This window comes from Sciurus vulgaris (assembly GCF_902686455.1).
Source record: "Sciurus vulgaris genome assembly, chromosome: 8".
NCBI classification, from domain to species: Eukaryota; Metazoa; Chordata; class Mammalia; order Rodentia; family Sciuridae; genus Sciurus; species Sciurus vulgaris.
In genome coordinates, this window is record NC_136468.1 from 70,195,099 (window position 1) to 70,216,245 (window position 21,147).

The following is a 21,147-nucleotide window of genomic DNA, read 5'->3' on the forward strand; positions in this document are numbered from 1 at the left end:
GAGGTCCTTCCTTGATAAATTAGAACAAAAATTTCAAAATCTAAAAATTAAAATGCATGTGAATTCCATACCTTTCACAGTTTCTTCCAGTCGTGAAGCCTCCACAATTGAAGCACGACCCTGTCTCTGGATCACAAAGTTCAGTAAACCCATTACAATGGCAAGGACGGCAGTTGGGAAACCCAAAGTAGCCTTCCAGGCACTGGTCACAACGGCGGCCAGTCACCTCTTTGTGGCAGGGGCACTGACCAGTTATTTGGTCACATACTGTGTTCTCTGAGCCTTGAGGATGGCAGTGACATGCTGGATAAAGCAAAGAGAATCGTGTTGGGTGGTAGCAAGCAAAATGGTGATGGAGAGTTACAGTTATGATTTTTGTGTTCCCTGTCCCAAACCAGGTGAGTGAAATGAATCAATAAAATGCTTAGAACAAAACCTGGCAAATATTTGTTAAATAACAATTCACTGATTTGTTCAATAAACAGAAGTTGTGAACAGCTGGGCCATAAACACTTGTTTATACATAAGAACCAAACAAGCAACATGCTTTCAATGACTTTCACTTCCAAATATTAGTAGGAGTCAAAGTATAACTTCAATATTGTAAAAAAATGTCAGAACCCTTCTTGGGATCGTCAGACTTTTCTTTTTGCTATACTGGGTAGTAGAGGCCTAATTCTTTTCTGATAAATTGCTGAATCTCTTGAGCCAATCTTCCCTGTACAAAAATGTAAGGCCTGTTGGTTTGATAGCATGTTGGTTTGACAGAAGAAGTATTTGCTCCCATGTGTAGATCTCTTTGCATATCTTAAGCACTTCATAACATTTTTTTTTAAAGAGAAGAAAAAGTAATAATGGACCTAGGTAGACACTGTTTGCTAGGTAGGCAGCCCCACCTAAGAAATGACCAGGAAGGGGACCCTGTCACTGAATCATGACTGAAAAGATATGTTCCCCTACTGGAAAGGAGAATTAACCTACCTACCTATAGGTTTCATGGCACTTAAGGTAGGTTTCAGTGGGGAACAACATTCTAATGGTTTATACTGTGAATAGAGAACTAAATACCCTGCATGCTAAGCCAGAGAGCTGAATTACCAATTGGCTGAAGGGACTAGGTGGTCCCATCTTGACTTCCAAGTCTCATCATTGTTCTAGCCTCTCTGGCCACTGGGCTTACAGGCTACATCCCAAACCTGGGTTTGCACAGCCAACTCCCTTCATGGTGTTCCCACTTTTACCTGGACTACGACTGTCCATTTAACACAGGATGCAGACTTCCAGACACCAGACCACATCTTGTTCCTAACAGTACTCTACACTCAGTTGGGGCTGAATCAGTGGATGAATGTTTGGTAGAAAAATTTTCAGCACATTTTATCTACCTACAGCCTGAATAACATAGTCAAGTTCCCAATGTCTCTCTCCTTTAAAACCCCCACATGCCTCTGCCTGCTTTGAAATGCCAAGCATGTTCCCCTCATGTCTTTTTCTACTTACAATGACAGCCATGATGTCCCAAACCATAGCTTCCAGCTGAGCACCTGTCACAGCAACGCCCAACCACATGAGGTTTACACTGGCACTGGCCTCCAAGTCGGCTGCAGCTGGATCCGACCGCACCCTGGGGGTGACACTTGCAGGCTGCATGGAAAAGAGGAAGGGAAGTAGAGCCAAAGGGGGTTGCAGAGAAAGACCTTGCCCCTGGTAGGTCTAGTTCGCTTCTTTGGCACCTCTCTAGCCCTTGACTCCCTCAACTGTTAAATGGGGACATTACAGGATCTACCTTATGGGACTGTGGTACAGATCAAAGGCAATAATACCTGGGTAGTACTTAGAACGGCATTTGGCATGTAGTAAATACTCAATAAATATTGCTGCTGAAGCTGGTTTTGAACTTGGGATCTTCCTGCCTCAGCCTCCTGGGCCGCTGGGATTACAGGCATGCGCCACTACTTTAAGTCTTTCATTAACTTGTTAAATAACATTTATTGAAGTTGGGTGTAGTGGCCTGTAATCCTAGCAACTCCGGAGGCCAAGGTAGGAGAATGGCAAGTTTGAAGCCAGCCTTAGCAGTTTAGCGAGACTATAAGCAACTTGGTGAGACCCTGTCTCGAAATAAAAAACAAAGGGCTGGGGGATGTGGCTCAGTGGTTAAGTACCCCTGGGTTCTATCCCTGGTACCAAAAATAAATAAATAAATAAATAAAAAATAGAGACTTAAAAATTATTCTGATATATTTGATGTTAATACTTCAATTTCCAGTGCTTTCTGTCGGTGCTGGAGTATACCTATGAGTGTTCCTCCCATTTCATGTATTTCGGGAGATGATGGCACACTGAATCCACAGCCCCACCCTCAAGGAAGAAGCATCTGCTTAGAGCTCAGGAAACCGAGGCTCTCACTGTAGCTGTCACTCGATAGCACTGTTTCTCAACTTGGGATTATTTGCCCCATAGGGGACATTTGGAAAATGTCTGGAGACATATTTGGTTGTCACGACTCAGGGAGGTGCCATATGGTATCAGGTGGGTAGGGATGTGGCTAACACCCTCTTATGTATACACGCAACAAAGACTTATGCTGCTCAGAAGTTCCATAGTGCTGAAGTTGAGAAACCCTCTGCTATACCTAAGTGAATGGGCAACTGCACACGATTTTTGAACCCTAACATCCTCATTTATTGAAGGCTTTGGGATGAAGAAATTTGTTGGAGTTCCTTCCAGCCCCCAAATTCTGGGATTCCAAATGGGTCCTGTAGGACCTCTGCTCTGCAGGCCAGCACTCCAAAGCTGCTCCAAGGTTCCTCTTTTATATACTTACTGTACCATGAATTATGATTCCAACCATCAGCAGACTGCTCTGTACATCTGATGATTGAGTGGTGGATATTTTGGCTGTGGTTTGGAGTGGATGCTAAAATATATCAATTTACTTATGTTCCAAAAAACATTTACATAGCTCTGAGTGCTTCAGTAGAGCCCATTAGACAGATACTCACCCACTGCCCCATTGTGTAGCTTGGCAGACATGCTGACCACGAGCCTTTCACAAGCACCAGAGAGCACTTGAGGTCCCACTTCCGAGGCAATTTCAACACAATTGTGCAGCTGATACTCATCCATGTCCTGCTTGCTGCAGAAATCCTCCAATGAACTGATTTGTGGAATAAGGCCAAGCTTTGGAAATAATGAGAAGAGGAGATTCTTTCAAACCCTCTGCTGTCCAGTATTCTCATGCTATAAAATAATAGATCTCCAAGAATAATGGTTTAAAAGACTCAATCCAATCCTTAAACTTGTCTAGGACTGAAGACTTTGTGATTTTTGGTTATTTAGGAAATCTTTCACTAGATATTTACATTTATTGACTCATAGCAAAGAAATTAAATTGCCTTGATCTTTTTTATTATCATAATTATTATGCCTTATACTTGCTAATAAATTTGTCCTAGATATGAAAGACTTTTAACTAGGCTACTTGTGATTAATTATGGCTGAGATAGTGCTTCTCATGTGGTACAGTGTACTCTAATTCCATAAAATTCTCCTCTTGGTTTTTTTCCCATTACATGTTAACAGTGGTGTTCTACATCAAACTACTAATTTCTTGGAAATTCACAGTATAGATTAACATATTAGAGTTATGAGAAGTTCTGCAAGAAAGATACTTTTTGAATTTAATGTTTATAGTTATTTAACCACTTGGTCCTATATCCAAATAAGACCTTATATTAAAATCAATGTTTCATAGATAACATTTTGGGAATGGCTGGCATAGGCCATTTAGCCATTATGGGAACAAATGTATCAAAATAAGTTTATTTTCAAAGAGTTTAATATCTATGTGAAGAAAGGCTATTCTGTTATTTTTTGAGAAAAGTTTGTCATGACCTAATACTATTTATCTTTTTTTCCTTTGTTTTGCCTAATACTATTTAAAATGTGTATTAATGGCTTTGGATGATAAAGTAGAGAGTGTATTGACCACATCAAATTGGTCATTTTGAACACCTGGTGTTAAAAATAGTGTAGTGAAAATAGGTTTTCCCGGGCTGGAGTTGTAGTTCAGGGTAGAGCACTTGTCTACCATGCGTGAGGCACTGGGTTCAATTCTCAGCATCGCATATAAATAAAATAAAGGTTCATTGACAACTATAAAAATATTTTTAAAAAATAGGTTTTTATTCAGTGGGCCAAGTTGGACAGGATTGGGGGCATAGATATTTCTCCCCTGGTCTCCTCTTTGCTTTGTTCACACTGAAACCAGTTTCCACCTCCCTTTACTTTCAACTCTCTCCAGCCTTTCCACAGTTGTTGTTGGCCACACCTCTGGGTGGGCTCTCAACCCTGAGTGTGTATCAGATGTTCCTGCTCCTTGACCCTCTAGCCTGGTTCTTCTGCACTCTTGGCAGATGTTGTCTCCTCTTGCTCTTCTTATTTTACAGAGAAAATAGACCCTCAAGTCTCCTTCCTGCCTCGCAGACTCCAGCTTTTGGGTCTCACCACCTCCCTCATCTCCAGGTGCTGACAGAGGGAGAGGCGTTCTAGGGAGGAGGAATCCCCGCTGCCATCTCTGCCACCATCGGTAAACTCTGCCTTACACTTTCTTGCTTCCATCTCTTCCTCTCAGCTGACATTAAATGTGCTCACATCTCTCCCACCTGTACAACCACCTCCTTGATCTCAGTTCTTCCTCCTACCATTGCCCCTGTTTCTGGCCCTCGACTCCTTGACAGACTTCCTGAACTTCTTGCCACCCCTCTGCCTTCTTTACCAGCTAATACAATACCTGTCTTCATCCCTAAATGTTGGGGTTCCTCAGGGTTCTCTCATCAGCCCATTCTCACTCCATTCCTGCTTCTTTGGTGCCCTTGACAGGACCAGGTTACCAGCTCTAGGCTGTGGGCATTGGAATCTTGCATCTGCCTCAATAAGACTCCAGATCTGCACTGATCCAATTGCCTATTGGCTGCCCCACAGCACCACAAACCAGACACCTGAAACCTGTTTTCCTTTCTGAGTCTGCTCTTGCTAAGTAACGCCACCATCTGCCAAGCTCTCAGCGGAGGCCAAAAGAAGGTCGTCTTTGACATCTGTTCCCTTGTTATCAACACCCCCCACCTGTGTCCCACCCACATCACATGGATCACAAGCCTATTCAGTTCCACCTCTTCACTGTATCTGGGGTGCATTTGCTGTTCTCCACTCCCCTCGACAATTAGAGTGGCAGCCCAATAGAAGTCCCAGTTTCCATTCCTGCAACCTTCCATCAACTTTCTGCATTGTAGTTGTTTTAGTCAGCTTCTCATCACTGTGACCAAAAGACCTGACAAGAACAACTTAGAGGAGGAAGAGTTTATTTCTGCTCACAGTTTCACAGTTGGCAGACTCTATAGGTTGGGGTGAAGGAGAACATTACATGGCAGAAGGGTGTGGCAAAGGAAAGCAGCGCAGGATATGGCAACCAGGAAGCAGAGAGGAAACTTCACTCACCAGGATAAAATATAAACCCCAAAGGCACCCCCGCAGTGACCTGCTTCTTCCCCACACCCGGCTTGCCTATAGTTACTGCCCAGTTAATCCAGTCAAACGAATTAATCCAATCAAGGTACAGCTCTCATAATCTCATCACTTCACCTCCAAACATTCTCACATTATGTCACACATGAACTTTTGAAGGAATGGTATACATTCAAACCATAACCATAGGCATAGTGATCCTTTTAAATGTGGCTTGTTAAATAATCCCCTCCTTAAAACTTTTCAGGGGCTTCCCACTGCCTCTTGAAAAAAAAATCTACACTTAATTTCCTCATTCTGCTATCTGACTGCCCTCTCAGCCCAGTAATTCTCAAATGGGAAGCACCTCCCACCAGGGAACATTTTGGAAACTCAGAGTGGCTTTGATCATCACAGTGATTGAGTATGGTGTGTTACAAGCATTTAGGGCATGGGGGTCAGAAATACTAGACATTCTCGTAAAATGGAAAATGATCTCATTTCACCTGCAATTTTCAAATGTTCCATTGGACATCTACGAAGGTTCCCCACCATGATGTGCTACTCTGCCACAGGCCCCAAAACAACAGTGCCAACCAACTCAAACTAGGAGCTTATCTTCTCTTTGTAAGTTACTTATCTCAGGTACTTGGTCATAGTAATAGAAAGCTGTTTAAAACATCAGTAGTTTGGATTAAAGGAGGTTGAGAACCACCACTTGAGTCACACTGAGCTTTTCAGATAAGTAACCCGCTATGACTCCAAGGACTCTCTTATGCTATTGCTGTTGTCGGCTTCTCTGCATCTCCCCTCTAAAGAGGGAGCCTCGGAGTGGCAGGGATGGTACATGTCTTGTCCACACTTGTGCCTACCACCATGTCTAATTAACAGTGTTTCATAAAACTTTGTTCCATAAAGAAATATATTTATATTTCTACTATTGTATCTTTAAGTAGATACTAAGGTAACTATACATTTTTCAAGTAAATCAGGTAGGGAGAAATTTAGGAGACAGGTAGATGGTACAAGTCTGGGGATAAGGGTAGCTAACCAGAGATAATTAATAGCTATCAGTCTGGGCCAGTTTAGAGTTGGCTGTTCCTGAAACCAGGCTGATGGACCAGAGGACAAAAGTCTCTGTCAGCTATAGAATTTTGTAATGCCTTGACTCACTTCTTTTCCTAGAAACTTCAAAGGACTTTATGTTTACCAGTGTAGTCTGCTCCAGGATTTAAATAGAAGAATGGCAGTTTTATATTCTAGAATGTTTAATATACTTTTGACTCTAAACACAGTTTTATGGAGGCACATATCATGTAATCTGAGCAATTGAAAACAAATCTCAACTGTCTTACTGTGTCTGCCAAACAAAAGGCATTTGTGCAGAGGAGTACCCGGGGTTGAACAGAGGTTGCATTTGGTCGTAGATGCCATTGATAATCTGACTAAGGAGAAGAATGAACTTTGAAATGGCTTAGTCCCAAGTGGTTGAGTATTTTTCCAGAGCAGCAAAATTGGTAATGTGGCATCAACCACATTAGTTTGTAATAATGAAACGTGCCATGTCTTTCTTCTGCTGGCCATCCTGGGTCAGGGACTACAGTGCACACAGCAGGTGCCCAGTCTGGATCCTTTCCGGGCTAGTGTATCCATCCTCCAGCTGCTGCGGCATTGGCTCCTAAAGACTCACAACTGTCTTCTTCAGAAATTAGCCCTCGGCCATCTTGTCCTGGAATTTATGAACTTGCTGGAGGGGTGATGACAGTGGTGAGCCTGTAGCCAATGACTCGGGCACATTTAGGAGCACCACTTTGCCTCCAGGCGGATTTAATTCTTTGGTGCAATTCACACTGTGGAGCACACGGTGGGACCAGATTGGAGTACCCCCCGCACCCCAGTGGCGATCACATCCTTCCTTGGTTCCTTTCCCCAACCTCTCCTATTTCTCTTATTCCTCTTTTCTTAGGAACACGCCCTCAATAAGTCACATTATTTGAGACTCTCTCTCAGGGAATATGAGACCCTGCTCTTAGGGAATACGTCTAAAACAGGAATCCAGGGCCTCTTCTGAGAATTCTGATGGTTATCCAAGATGAGATTGCTGCCCTATTTTCTATGTTTCAGGGTTTTCCGTATATGTAAGAAAATGATTGCTTGGAAACTGATCAAATGGATACACTTTTAAATTAATTTCAAATTATCCACTTATTATATTTATCAAACATTCCTGCAATAACTTTATTTACATGCTTATCTTCTGTATCAAACTGAGATTTCTTTGAAGGCAAAAACCATATTTTACACTCCAGGACTAGCATAGTGCCTGGTGTGTATACATTTAGTGATGAGATAATTTGGATGGATGCATTTAATAACCTTTGGAATTTACAAAATTTAGAAATATTTAGAATATGGGTTTAAAATGAGGACTATATTGGCTATTATAAATTTGAGTTTTGTGATTATCATTATAATAATAATATCCCTTAGTGATCTAGGGATCCCTGAATCCTTTTTCTTTATGTGCTCAATCTGGGTCCCCAACTTTTAGCATTCTTGTCCCTGAATTAAACTTGCTGGATTTGATTTTCTTCCTTTTGTAATTCATAGGTTGGTTAATAAGCACAGTTCCATTTAAACTCCTCTGCAGAGAAGATAAATTTTATGGGCAGGGAAAGCATGACAGTCTGTTTCCCATTCATAAGTTTGTTTCTATTTTCTACTTCATTTCTACTGTAATGTGGTAGAACCTCACTTGAACTATTACACAGCCCTCCAGATGTGGATTTAGACCACTTTTGGTTGAGGTTGCCAGTATTACCCAGTTTAAGTTGAATTTTGGAGAAACAATTGTTTTTGTTAGTTTTTTCACTGTTATGACCAAAAACACCTGACAAGAACAATTTTAGAGGAGGAAAAGTTTATTTGGGGCTGACAGTTTCAGAGGTTCCAGTTCATACATGACCAACTCCATCCCTCAAGGCCCATAAGGCAGGACGTCATGGTAGAGGAGTATAGTGGAGGAAAGCAGCTCAGGACATGGCCACCAAGAAGCTGGGGGGGGGGGGGGGGGAGAGGGAGAGAGAGAGAGAGAGAGAGAGAGAGAGAGAGAGAGAGAGAGAGGGGGGGGGGGTGGGGAGAGAGAGAGAACAGAGAACTCTCTTCACCACAGAAAAAAATAAAAACTCCAAGGGCATGCCCCCCAGGGACTCACTTCCTCCAACCATATCCTAAGTGCCTACAGTTACCACCCAGTTGAGCCCATCAGGGGATTAATGCAGAGATTAGGTTAAGACTTTTATAACTCAATTATTTCACTTCTAAACTTTCTAGCATTGTCTCTCACCTGAGTTTTTTGGGGACACCTCATATCTTAACCATAACAACAATGAATATTTTTTCACAAATATTTTATACAACATTTGAGAGCAATATTTGGGACATATTTATATGAAAACTTAATTGTGTTCTTCTGAAATTCAAATTTAACTGGGTATATTCTTCCTTCCTTCCTTCCTTCTATCCTTCCTTCTTTTATTTCTCTTTTGTTAAACTTTGCAATCATACATTTGGCTAGATAATCTAAAAACAATGCCTGTATAATGTTAATGACAGGTGAAACTTGTTTGATAAAATCCAAGATATACATGCCCATACTGAATTCTGTATAAGCAAATATAATAAAGTTCCAGGATTTAAACTTTAAATGTTTGATGTTCCAGAATTTAAACTTTAAACATTTAAATATTTTAAATGTTTCAAAATGAACTTTGAAGGAATGATTTACAAGACATAAATATATCTCTCACTAAATCAGGGGCCTACAAACTATGTGTAAAGGACCAATAGTAAACATATTTGACTTTGTGAGTCATAAGGTCTCTGTGCAACTCCTCAACTCTTTTTGAATTTTTAGTTTGAAGCAACCACAGAGAATACTCAAACGAATGGGCATGAGTGTGTTTCCATAAAACTCGGTAGGGATATAGTTTCCAACTAAAACATGAAACTAGAAGATTCTCATGAATATTCAAAAATACAATTCTAAAAAGCAATTTGATTCTTTTATTCATTAAATGACCTATTAAAATTCCATATAATTCTGCTGAAAGTGGGATAAAACTGATCTTTTTCATATATTATTGATGATTCTGGAAATTAATTGGAGCATTCCTTCCAGAAAAGATTTGATAAATTATTTCAAGAACCATTGAACCTAAGAAAATAGGGATATATTTTAAAGATACATATCATGTATATGTATATAGTCATGAAAAATCCACTTATATGACCAAAAGTAGGGTAAATAAATTAAGTAATTTTGATCAATGCCCAAACTCTGGCTAGTGGCCAGCCTCTGCCTGAAGGACAGTGCAGATAAGAGGTTTGGAAGGAACACCTATAGTTCAGCTCTTCGGGAAAGATGCTAAGAGAGGTCACCCAGTGCATTATGCATGCTTTCTAAAAGAGATAAGACTACATAAGTAGCAAAAGAAACTGCTTATGATGAAAGGTGAAGTGAAAAAATCTGCATACGTAATTGTATGAGCACTCTGACTACAATGATATAAAAGCATAGGATGTACAAAATGGGAACTTACGAGATGATAATAATTGAAATAGTGGAATTTATTCTTTAAACTTTCTGTAATGCCAGTGTGCTGCAGCAGCTCAGAGATCTGGAACCAGGAAGTGAGGTTCCCATCCCTAACTCCTTACACATTAGCTCTGCAGACACTGTGCCTCAGTTTCCCCATTTGTCAAATAATGACAGCACCTACCTCACAGGTTGCTGTGAAGCTTAAATAACATAATTTGTAACACACTTCAAACCATTACTGGGACATGCTGTTAAAAACAGTTTGCAATAGCTATTAGGTGACTATCATAATTAAACAGAAACATTTTTTCAAGAAACATATCATCAGCCTAAAATATATTGGTCCTCAGTTGAGAAGAAAGCATCCACAACGCTCTGAGATACTTACAGAATCAACCAGGATGTGAGAATGAGCCTGGGACTCCAAAGGCTGAAAAAAATAGACATCTACGGAATATTGTACATCTGGTTCTAAACAGATGGGTGTGGGAAGCAGCATGATTCTGGATTAAGAGAAACAGCAAACTTCAGTGACAGAAGTACAATTATATCACCTATGTGCCCACAGTATTTGGTAGCATTCCACTTGAGCTGAAAGGGGGCTCCACCGTGGGGCTAAGACAAAATTTAAGTCTACACAAGCACTGGTGGGCTGGCTGGGCAGTAGATGCACACTTAGAGGCTCATGGCCTCAAAATTAGTAGCTTCGCCAGGTACAGTGGTACATGCCTGTAATCCCAGGAATTTGGAAGACAAAGGTAAAAGGAAGGCACATTTAAAGCCAGGCTCAGTAACTCAGCAAGGCTCTAAGCAACTTAGTAAGACCCTCTCTCAAAAAAAAAAAAAAAAAAAAAAGGAAAAGAAAAGAAAGGGCTGGAGATGTGACTCAGTGATTAAGTGCCCCTGGGTTCAATCCCTGGTACCAAAAAAAAAAAAAAAAAAAAAAAAATCAGTAGTTTTAACTTTACAGACTCTCAGCTGTGGAGAGTATTCAACTGAATATTCTATTTATTTTCTTACAGTACTTCACTTTCTCACATTTCAAAGCCATCTGGAAGTGGAAAAGGAACATTCATGTTCAGGGCCAGGATATCTATTCAGGTTGGGATCTTGGTTCTGCTACAGTAGAGATAAAACCCAGACGAGTCATTTAAGTATTCTCAATTCCTCTTCATCAAAAGGGGACATACCCATTTCATTCCATTGTTATAAAGATTAAATGTGATATTAAATAAACAGCACAGTGCAACATACAGTAAGTACATACTAAATGCTATGGTCTCCTTCAATGCCCCTCTTCTCCCATTTAGTTTCACGGTACAAATGATTGACATATGAATTCAATTCAAAGACAGATCCCAAGCATACCTGGCAGTTGCTGGTAAGGCAAAAGACTGAGGCTTCAGTGGTGCAGTCTTGTGTGTACAGTACTCGCCCCCCACAGGGGGGTTAACCAGGATCTGGATGGCCCAGTCAGCTGCAGACTAGACAGGCATGACACAGTGAGGAGGCAGGAAATTATTTTGTGCACACACTTGTATACCTAAGGATAGTTCAAGGAATTGAATTTGCAACCCACAGCTCACTTGGAAAATAGAGTTTTGGAGTTGAAAGAATCTGAATGTCTCACTCCCAGGCCCAGCTGTCTGGTGTCTATACTGTGATCCAGGCTGCAAGAACATTGTTTTTGGCCATACTTACAGCCCTCGAGCTTAGAAAACCTTAACCCTCCTGACAGGTCTAATGTTCAACCCTTGTCTCAGAAGAATTTGATTCATTCTTCATGTCCCTGGATCACAGAACAAAGAAAACTAATCTGGAATCGTTCACAAAAGGATATCTATCTCTCTAATCTATCTACCTATCAATCAAGAAAAGATAATTAGTTTTATTTGGGAAGTCTTACAATTTGGAGAAACTGGGTTGTGTTATGAATAAATGAATATGTTCTATGAATAAAAAATATTTTCTTTCATATTCACTGGGTCAAAGTTTATCCAAGTCCTTGGCTTTCATTTATAAGTGAGAAGTAAAGAATTATGTTCTATCAAGAGTTTTAAAGTGGGTGAGTGCTGTGGTCATGTGATGCACAGTGAGCAGCTCCAGAATGTGGTCCCCACAGGGACGATTCCTCCTTCCGGTCACATAAAATATTTTTTGGGGGAAGATGGTTGGTGACCTTCATATTATCAAAGAAAAGGTTAGGAACTATGACTCCAGAGCATAAGTTTTTGCTTGTTTGTTTGTTTGTTTTTTGGTACCAGGAATTGAACCCAGGGGTACTTAACCACTTAGTCACATCCCCGACCCCCTTTTCCCTTTTTGTGTTTTATTAGAGACAGGGTCTTGCTGAATTGCTAACTTGCTGAGGCTGGCTTTGAACTCAAGATCCTCCTGCTTCAGTCTCCTGAGTTGTTGGGATTATAGGCGTGTGCCACCACCTGGTTCTAATTTTGTTTTTATTCCATTTCAGATATTTCTTGAGAGGCCTGGGGGGCAGATAGTAGGACAGCAGGCAGGGTGTGGGGCTGTATGATTTTAGTCTTTCTCTTGTTGCAGAGTAAGACCTGAATTCAAATAAATGCTTCTGCTTCATCCCCTCTCAGTCTAAATCTCAGCACATATGTAGATTTTTAAAAAAATTTAGAAGTCCCAGGGGGGCATAATTTGTATTATTTTAGTTGTTTATTATTCTTGTACAAACATTCAGCTGCCACTTCCTTAAACCTGGTCCCCCAAACACACAGCTTCCACATTAGCTTCTCTCCATGGATGAAGCATGGAAAGAGCACATGGCTCCTTCTGCTGCTTCAACATCTTTAGGAAACCCTTTTGTCTCTAATGCTCTCCAGATGTTCTACTTGTGCCAAATTGTTTTAGGATGAACTTATCCTAGCAAGGCTGCAATGGAAACAGTTCAAGAATGTGTTGCTCTCAGTTTTTTTTTTTTTTTTTTTTTTTTTTTTTTTTTTTTGCTGTCGTGAAGTTAGGGTGCAAAGTTACCTGAGTTTCATAGCGAACAGCAATGGTGAAGTCCATGGGAAAAGGAATGTTGTTGACAGCAAATCTCAAGCCAGCTCCAGGGAGAACTCTGGCAAATCCAGGTCCAGTCCATGTAACCAGGTTCCCAGGAACAAGCTCTCGGAAAACAACGTGAACTGCAGGCACCTGGCCAAAAGTCACAAACAGGAATGTAAATATCTTTCCCTATAGTCAAGGTCTAGAAGGGGCTAGCAAAAAGTAAAATAAGTATTTCCTGGTGTGTATATGATCCATCTGAGTCATGGAAAAATTATTGCAACCAGAATACAGTCCAGAATCCAGCGAGAATAATGTGCTGACACTGCAGCTTTGGAACATATGCTATTATATAGAATGACTGATTTGAAGGCATTGTCACTAGAACTCATTTAAATTTAAAGTACCTTAGTCATAATAAACAGAGTAAATTCCACATTGACAACCTTGACTTTTCTCAGATGTGATTGTGGAACTCTGTCCAAAATGAGGGAAAAAGAATATTTAGGGATTCTGTCTTAAATGTGCATGGTAATGAGAAAACCCACATGGGTTTACTTTCTAGATATTTCTTCCATGCAAACATGAGAAATGCTCTTCTTCTGTCTGCCTGAGGGCATATAAGTACAAAACTCCTAACATACTTGATTGCTTAAAATCCCTGACGGTCTCTATAAACCGGATGTCAGCCTAAGGCCATCTGGACCTTGTAGATAATATTCTTTATTACTTTTGCATCTGCCTCTCCATATTCAGAGTCTCCACTCAAATTCTGCCTTTGGCTGCTTTTGCCTGGGTTGCAGCAATAGCTCTCGGCTCTTCTCTCTCCCTGGTCCAATACATGTTACACACTGCTGCCAACGAAGCGTTTTGAACTCTTCCTAATTGTCAACAGAATAATGTTCAAAGCATTCAGCCTGGAGTTCAAGTTTCTCTGTGGTCTTCCCCAAACCTCCCTTGATTTGAGAAATGTTTGTTTAGTAACATTCAGTGCCAACCTCTGAATGAGGAATGCAAAGATGAATAGGACAGAGCCGCTGCCCCAGAGGAGTTCAGAGGCTTGCACAGAAGAAACTTAGAGTAGATTAGGTTCTAACAGACAGAGGCTAGGTAAAGTCACCCCTATGCAATGTTTTTCAAACATTTAAAAAATAACCTAGCAACGGCAGTGCCCTTGTACCTGCACCCCACCCCCATCTCCTTTATCTGGTTAGTAAACCCACCTCCTGGTGGCCACTAACAGCTCACAGCTGACCTTCACTGGAGACTTGCTTTTCCACACCTCCCTCTGACCCCAAACACTCCTAGGGTGTACAAGTCTGGCCCTTAGGCCTCAAAGGGCAGGGCACCTTGGCCTGCAGTTTATACACCTGAGCTCCTCCGAGAATCTAAAGCCACATCTTGCTCTGCTCTTTCCTCTTCTCTTTTTCCTTCACTCTCTAAAAGGGTTTTCTTGAAGAGTGCTTCCTTAATAGATCACATGTGGTGGGATCTCTTCTCAGGCTCTGATTCTAGGGCACCTGAACTGAAACAGCTGGTAGCAGATAGTTGACCTAAAAGTAGATCCTAAGATATAATTCTGGAGGTGGTTAATTAACTGCTTAGCTGGCCATGAGGACCCCAGTGTGGAACCCATACTGATGGTCCCTGGCAAGAAGTAGTGGTACAATAAATACTAAAACTGTCACTCGTGAGAACTGAGACAGGATGAGGGAAGAGGCAGCATGGACTTGAGTGGTATTTCGGGCATTGGAAGATATGGGAGACTCAGTAATTATAAGGACTGTAGAGAGGGCAGATGTTGTTGCATGCCTTTAATGAGGGAAAATGACAGGCCCTGGACAATCAAATGACAACTTAAAGCAGAATGTAAGAAACAGAGGGTCTTTTTGGGGACATGGTTGAAGAGACTCTAATCTACTCAAGTTAGAGGACAAAAGAGCCAAAGACTGGGCACAAGACATAATCATTGAACTTCAGGTACATCGCCTAGGCCAAGGACAGTCTCACAGGGAAGCAGAAGAATCCTGAGACATGGGATGAGGCACATGAGAACCCTGAGTCCTCAGATTCTCCTCAGCCCTCTGAGGCCACAGAAAAGCAGTCTAAAAAAGTTGAAAATGTTGCCCCACTCCTTCACCTCCACATGTGCAGACAATGCAGAAATCTCAAGCATATGTGTCTCACAGGAAAATGCATGCTTTCCTCAGGATCTGCCTGTGCTGCTTCTCCTGACCATTTTCCGAATAATCAGGGTCAAGTCTCAGCATGACTGGAGTGGGAAAGTACTGGATCTTTGAGAGGGATTATAACCAGAAAAGCTGGAGAACCTGCTGCCATGTACCATGAACAACTGGGAGAGAATGGCTGAGTGTGGATCCTCAGAAGCAAAATATGAAACTGGATAAGGAGAGTTCGTTGATTTGAATCCATATGGAATCTGGGATTTAACAGCCTGTCAAGGACCCTGGGAGATAAGATAGGCTACTTGAGTAGCTACTGGAAGCTTTGCAAAGGTCATGGGCCAGAATAAATAAAGTTGAGATGCTAGAAGGGCTGTAGCAGGATGTGCAGGGAGAGATAAAGAACTCAAATGATTAGACATGCTAGGATGGATTTAAGATATAAGACTGGAAAACCCACCAACTAACTAGGTTTGTGGTGGAAAAACTGTTTTACCAAAATAGTGAGGAATGAGAAGGTGAAGGGAGGACCAGCATACTGAGAAGCTAGTATTGACTCTTCTGTAGACTGGTAAGAAGCACTACTACAAAACTGAGTTCCTTGTTAGCAGTGTGGATGGCAGGATTCCAAACTATCAAAGGTTGGATGGCAGCACTTAATCTCAGAAACGAGATGGGTAATCATTATTATAATGGGCAGCAAGGTTGAAAAGGAAGACAAGTGGGCCTGACCCACAGGAATCTTTCATGGAGATGATTAATAGAACATTGTATTCCTAGAAGCAAGATGGATGAGCAGTCAACAAGATAAATGGACACTATTTAATGTATATAACCGAAAGTGAGCAATCTGATTAGCTGAAGGCTGAGATCAGCTGCTCCAGAGGAAAGACATGATTTTTTTTCCCCCCAAGTTTCAAAATCTGGCCCACTTTTCAGTCCTAGAAACCATGACAGAGAGACCAGTGTCTCATGAGGAAGGACTCTTCAGTGCCATGGCCAAGTGTGATTCTCTTATTCCTCAAAATGAACTATGGTTATTTACTTTAGTAACTGCCCATTGAGTAAGGGGATCTACCTACATCTTTCAATGTTAGTGGACATAGGGTCTGAGTTGAGGCTGATAATCAAACGCTCAAAGTGCCATTGTGTTCCCCTGGTTAGGAGAGAAGAAGGTAAGTGTGCTATGTCTACAACCAAGTAAGAGGTGTAGCTGTCAGCTCTAAGAAGCCACACTTCCTGACTGAGCCAGAACTTGAGTGAATGCCGAAACGCAAGGCATCCTGAGGAACGTGGTAACCACAGAAGTCCATCGTATCTTTTCCTATTCGTGTTATTTTCCTCTACTAACCAACTACTCCCACTGGAAATGGTGCCTAGAAGGAAAGAGAAGGTGGGGAACATATAGTTTCTTTTCCTTCCAGTCTTTCCTCCCTAACTGGTGTGGAAAGACACCACCAGGACACGTACCAAGGAGTGAATTAAGACAGTTGAGCATTTCCACAGGTCAGAATGAAATACATATGTATACATGACTACAAATCAACAATGTAGATCTGAATAAAAATTTCAGTGATTCCATGTGCCTGGAATGCTCTGTTTGCAGTTGAAATTGCTATTGCATCATGTACAAATATGTAACAATGAATTCCACTATCATGTATGATTATAACACATCCATAAAAATATGGAAAAATACCATTGCATGAATGGTAAGATTTATACGAATAATTTTGAATTTTTATATGTCTTTACTTAGAACTACATAGAATGGAAAATTAAAAAAAAAAAAAACACTCTTGACAAGTTGAGAGCAAAACCATGAAAGAAAGTAAAAAGCTTTATATTTTAGTACTTTCAGTAGCCCTCTTCTCTGATTTTTGAGCAAGGGTCTGAGTGTGCAGGAAGTGGGCTTTAGCAGATGTTCATGTGTGCTGCCAGGACCCCTTTACTAGGCCAGCACAGTCTTCCGCCAGCTCTTGATTGTTGGCTGCTGTGGCTCACACCTGCCCCCTTCTCTTGAGAATTGCTGTTGGCTGGCAAGAGGCAGCTCACCTGGAAGGTTTCCCACCTGCAACCAATGCTTGATAATGGGTGTAGAGTGGATCTGCCCTTGAGCCTCAGTGGAGGACAACTCTGCTGGGTATTTATATTTTGCTGCTTCCCTGGGGATCAGGCCAAAGCTAGGTTTTACCCCAGGTCCTTCCTTGGCTCACTTTCCCCACTTCTGTAGCTTCCTTCCCTAAGCCCCTTGAAGTTTTTTGCTTGTTTTTTTGTTTTTGTTTTTGTTTTTGTTTTATGAACAGTCACTCAATAAAACACATGAAACTAAATCCACACTATGATCTTCACTTTCAGGGAATCTAGCCTAAGACACTGCCTACGCACATGTGTATGCACACACACACTTATATGAAACTGGAACAAAATTTTCACAAAATAATGACATTGTTGTGCATTCTTCAGCTGTACTAAGCTAGCAAAGTTGACTTCTTGGCCTATTTACTAATAGGCAAGATCTGCAGTTTGAAAGGACTGATCTATGGGACCCCAGAGAAGGAAACAGCTAACTATATCCAGATGTCAGAGTAGGGATTGTTAGAAAAAGATTAATCTGAATTGGATCTTAAGGGATGAGGAGAATTTTCCAGATTAATAATAATCTGGAAGTGGTCATTTCAAGCAAGAAGTGGGAGAGTGTGCCCTGGATGCTTCAAGCAGGGTTTTTCTGTCGCTGGCTCTTTGCGGTACAAAATCCGTGGATATTTGTCACCGCTTGCAGCAACAACTTGCACGGGTCTTATGGGTGGTGGACTAGAAACTGAGCCACTTCTATCTCTGGGCTGCTTTCTTGTTTGTCCATAGAGGATAGAGGAAATGAGGCTTACTTGCTTTGAGAGGAGAGAGAGAGAGAGACTTTGCTTAAGAGAGACTTTGAGAGAAGGACAGGCTTTGCTTAGAGCTTAGAGGAAGAGAGACTTGCTACGCCTCACTTAAGGTCTGCCGCTTCTTACTGGTGCGTCCTGCATCCTGTGAACTAAGGGTACGTCTACCTAAGGTGCCCTAGTGATGTGTCTCAGTTCTCCGCTCCGTGATCTGCCTTCCACCGCTTTCTGCTAGCTGCTGTTGTGTTCTTCTTTCTAGCTGCTACCACGCGTTTCCTACTAGCTGCTGCTCTGTGTGTGTTTTTTGCTACTTCCGTGCTGTCTCGTTCTGCTTACGCTTATATCACCTCCAGGAGGCGGAGAGCAGGGCCACGCCTCTTACGGAAAGATTAGGCCAGACGCTAGATGTCCGAGCAGGCACGATTAGGAGTGCTTGAGAACGCATGCACATACACTGTGTGCGTGGACAATAAATCACCTGAGTGTGCTTATGTCAATTAACCTCCTCACTGCTGATGTGGTCAACATGGCACAGCCCCCAACATTTTTCAATGTGCTGTCATGGACTGCCTGTCTCAGAATCACTGTGGGACGCCTGGCAAGCATGTAGACTTTGGGTCAGCCTCACATTCCCTGAGGTAACATTTCTGGAGACATTTTAAACAAACTTTCCAGGGAGTAAAATTTGAGCATCACGGATCTGCACCACAGGGTAAGGGCAGGGAGGAGAGTGCTGACTCATTGCCCACTCTTCTCTTTCAAGTGGATTTCAGATTGAGGAGCGCTAGAATGAGGTTTCATGGGAACATACATGGGAACAGAAACAAGTACAAGAAAGCAAAATCATATTAATTGGTGCACTTGAACCTGGTAGAAGGAACAACCTCCATGAAGCCTTCTCTGGCCCTATAGGTGAGGGTATTTCTCCTTAATCTGAAGCCCATATCATGCTACACACAGCTCCCCTAGGGTCCTTAATCTACCCAGCCACACTTCAGTTGTTGGTGCATATGGTTCATTTCCCCCTAAAATTAAGGGTAGGTGTCACGTCCAAGTATTTTTGTTCCATTTGTTCAAGCACTTCATTCACTTGAGAAGGTCTCTTATGTGGAAGGAACTATTTTGGGTGCTGGGTTTGTAAATGAGACAGTCAACATCTGTTTCCTTTCACTTCTCCAACGTACCTAGTTGTGCAGATAAGCACGGGAATGCTCAGTAAACATCTCTGTGTAACAAATGAAGAGACCAATGGACAAAACAGGCCAACAGTGGCCCCATGTTTAAGTGAACAATAGTTGGATGGCTACAAGGTGTTTGGGTTTTTTTGAAGCCATGGGAGGCACCTGGACCAGCACTGACCATCAACAGCCACCTCAAGTCTATGGTGTGGCCACAACACCATCCCAGGGCAGGGCAGCCATTCCTCAGCACTTTACCACTCCTTACTTAAATGACAAGAAATTGTGAGTTAACAGTGCCTAAAGTCTCCAACTCTCCAGAACCAAGCTTTCTATAACTTTATGTTTTGAGGAAAAATGAAGCTATTAAAATATAATGCTAAGTGAAATAGGCCACGCCCAGAAAAACCAAAGGCCAAATGCTTTCTCTGATAAGTAGATGGCAATACGTAATGAAGTGGGGTGGCATGGGGCGTGTGGAGAGAAGAATGAAGGAACTTTGGGTGGTGTAGAGGAAAATGGGGCAGGAGTGGGTGGGGGAAGGAAAGATAGTAGAATGAGACAGACATCATGACCCTATGGACATGTATGATTACATGAATTATGTGAATCTACATTGTGTACAACCATAGAAATGAAAAGTTGTACCCCCCAAAAATAAACAAATAAGTTTCCCCTGAGAGGTTCTAACTACTTAAAGTTTGGTTCTTCCTTCCCTCCATTTCTATTCGTGAGGACAATAAGCACTTATGCTGCTGGAGCGCTCGGACAGGCCAGGCATGGCTCTGAGCGCAGGACTGAACGTCCATCTGCGGCACACAACAGTGGCCCCTAAGAAACGGCTTACCTCATTCTGTTCCTCGGCATGTGTGCTTTGCTTCTGATTTTTCTTCAGTATTATATTTCCTTTGTCAATTCTGAAGTCATTTCCTTGTTGCCGGAAATACACATCACATTTTGGCAAAGCTGTTGCTAATATCTTAAAAAGAGGAGAGATGACAGTTTAGCTAATCATTGAAGGCATCAATCATACCATAGATCAAGAGCTTCAGATTGTACCATGACTCAAAAGGTAGTTAATCATGATTCTCACTTAATAGCTCCAGGAAGAAGTAATGCAGGCAAGTAATTCAAGTTTGCGGTTGATGTTTCTCTGTGAAAATGGGGAAAATTTGGGTGGTCCTGAGGCCACGTGTTGGGTTCTCTTTTAAAAGATTCTATATTAGTGAAAGCTTTAACTGAGAAAAATTTCAATTTGGATCTATGCCTTTTAAAAGAATACCAATGCTATATTTAAAAGCAAAAATCTTAAAGAGAAAGTTGGAGAAAATCAACAATAGACATGGTATAGAGATTCACAGAATTATTAGGTATTGTAACTTTTGACACTCTCCAGACCAACTACTCTTAGCTTGTAAATTTGGTCTTCTGAGTTCCCATGAGAGGTTATGCCAAGATAGCCAAATTCCATCAAACTGAAGGAGAGGAATCATGTTCATGCAACTCCAGTTTCCTTAAAATCCTGTATTTTATGGGCTTCTCTATTCTATGATCTCCACAGTTGTCCAGTTACTGACCAGTTCAAGTCTCCCATTGTCTTGTGTTTCCCAATTCTCACTGAACCCTGCATACTGATGTTTGCCTGGTTGATGTTTCACTGTTGGTTTAACAAGCGAGATTAATTTCACAGGTGCCCTGGTAGTTCATCATGAACTTGTAGTCCTGAGATCAGCTGTGGCCTGCTTCAGAGACCCCATTGTTCCAGAATCTGCTGTTCAGAC

The 21,147-nt window shown here is 41.6% G+C and overlaps 1 protein-coding gene across 3 annotated transcripts in view; it reads right to left on the reverse strand.

Moving 5' to 3' along the window:
* The window catches only part of LAMB4 (laminin subunit beta 4), a 98,877-nt gene that overhangs the window by 34,192 nt on the left and 43,538 nt on the right, over positions 1–21,147 (reverse strand). For all 3 annotated transcript variants that reach the window (XM_079149965.1, XM_079149964.1, XM_079149966.1), the window contains 7 exons: positions 20,214–20,345; positions 13,106–13,270; positions 11,471–11,586; positions 10,491–10,605; positions 3,003–3,180; positions 1,501–1,644; positions 72–303 (listed from right to left, as the gene is read on the reverse strand). In XM_079149965.1, the coding sequence (XP_079006091.1) occupies positions 72–303; positions 1,501–1,644; positions 3,003–3,180; positions 10,491–10,605; positions 11,471–11,586; positions 13,106–13,270; positions 20,214–20,345 (1,082 nt within the window). The remainder of the gene's footprint in view (positions 1–71; positions 304–1,500; positions 1,645–3,002; positions 3,181–10,490; positions 10,606–11,470; positions 11,587–13,105; positions 13,271–20,213; positions 20,346–21,147) is intronic.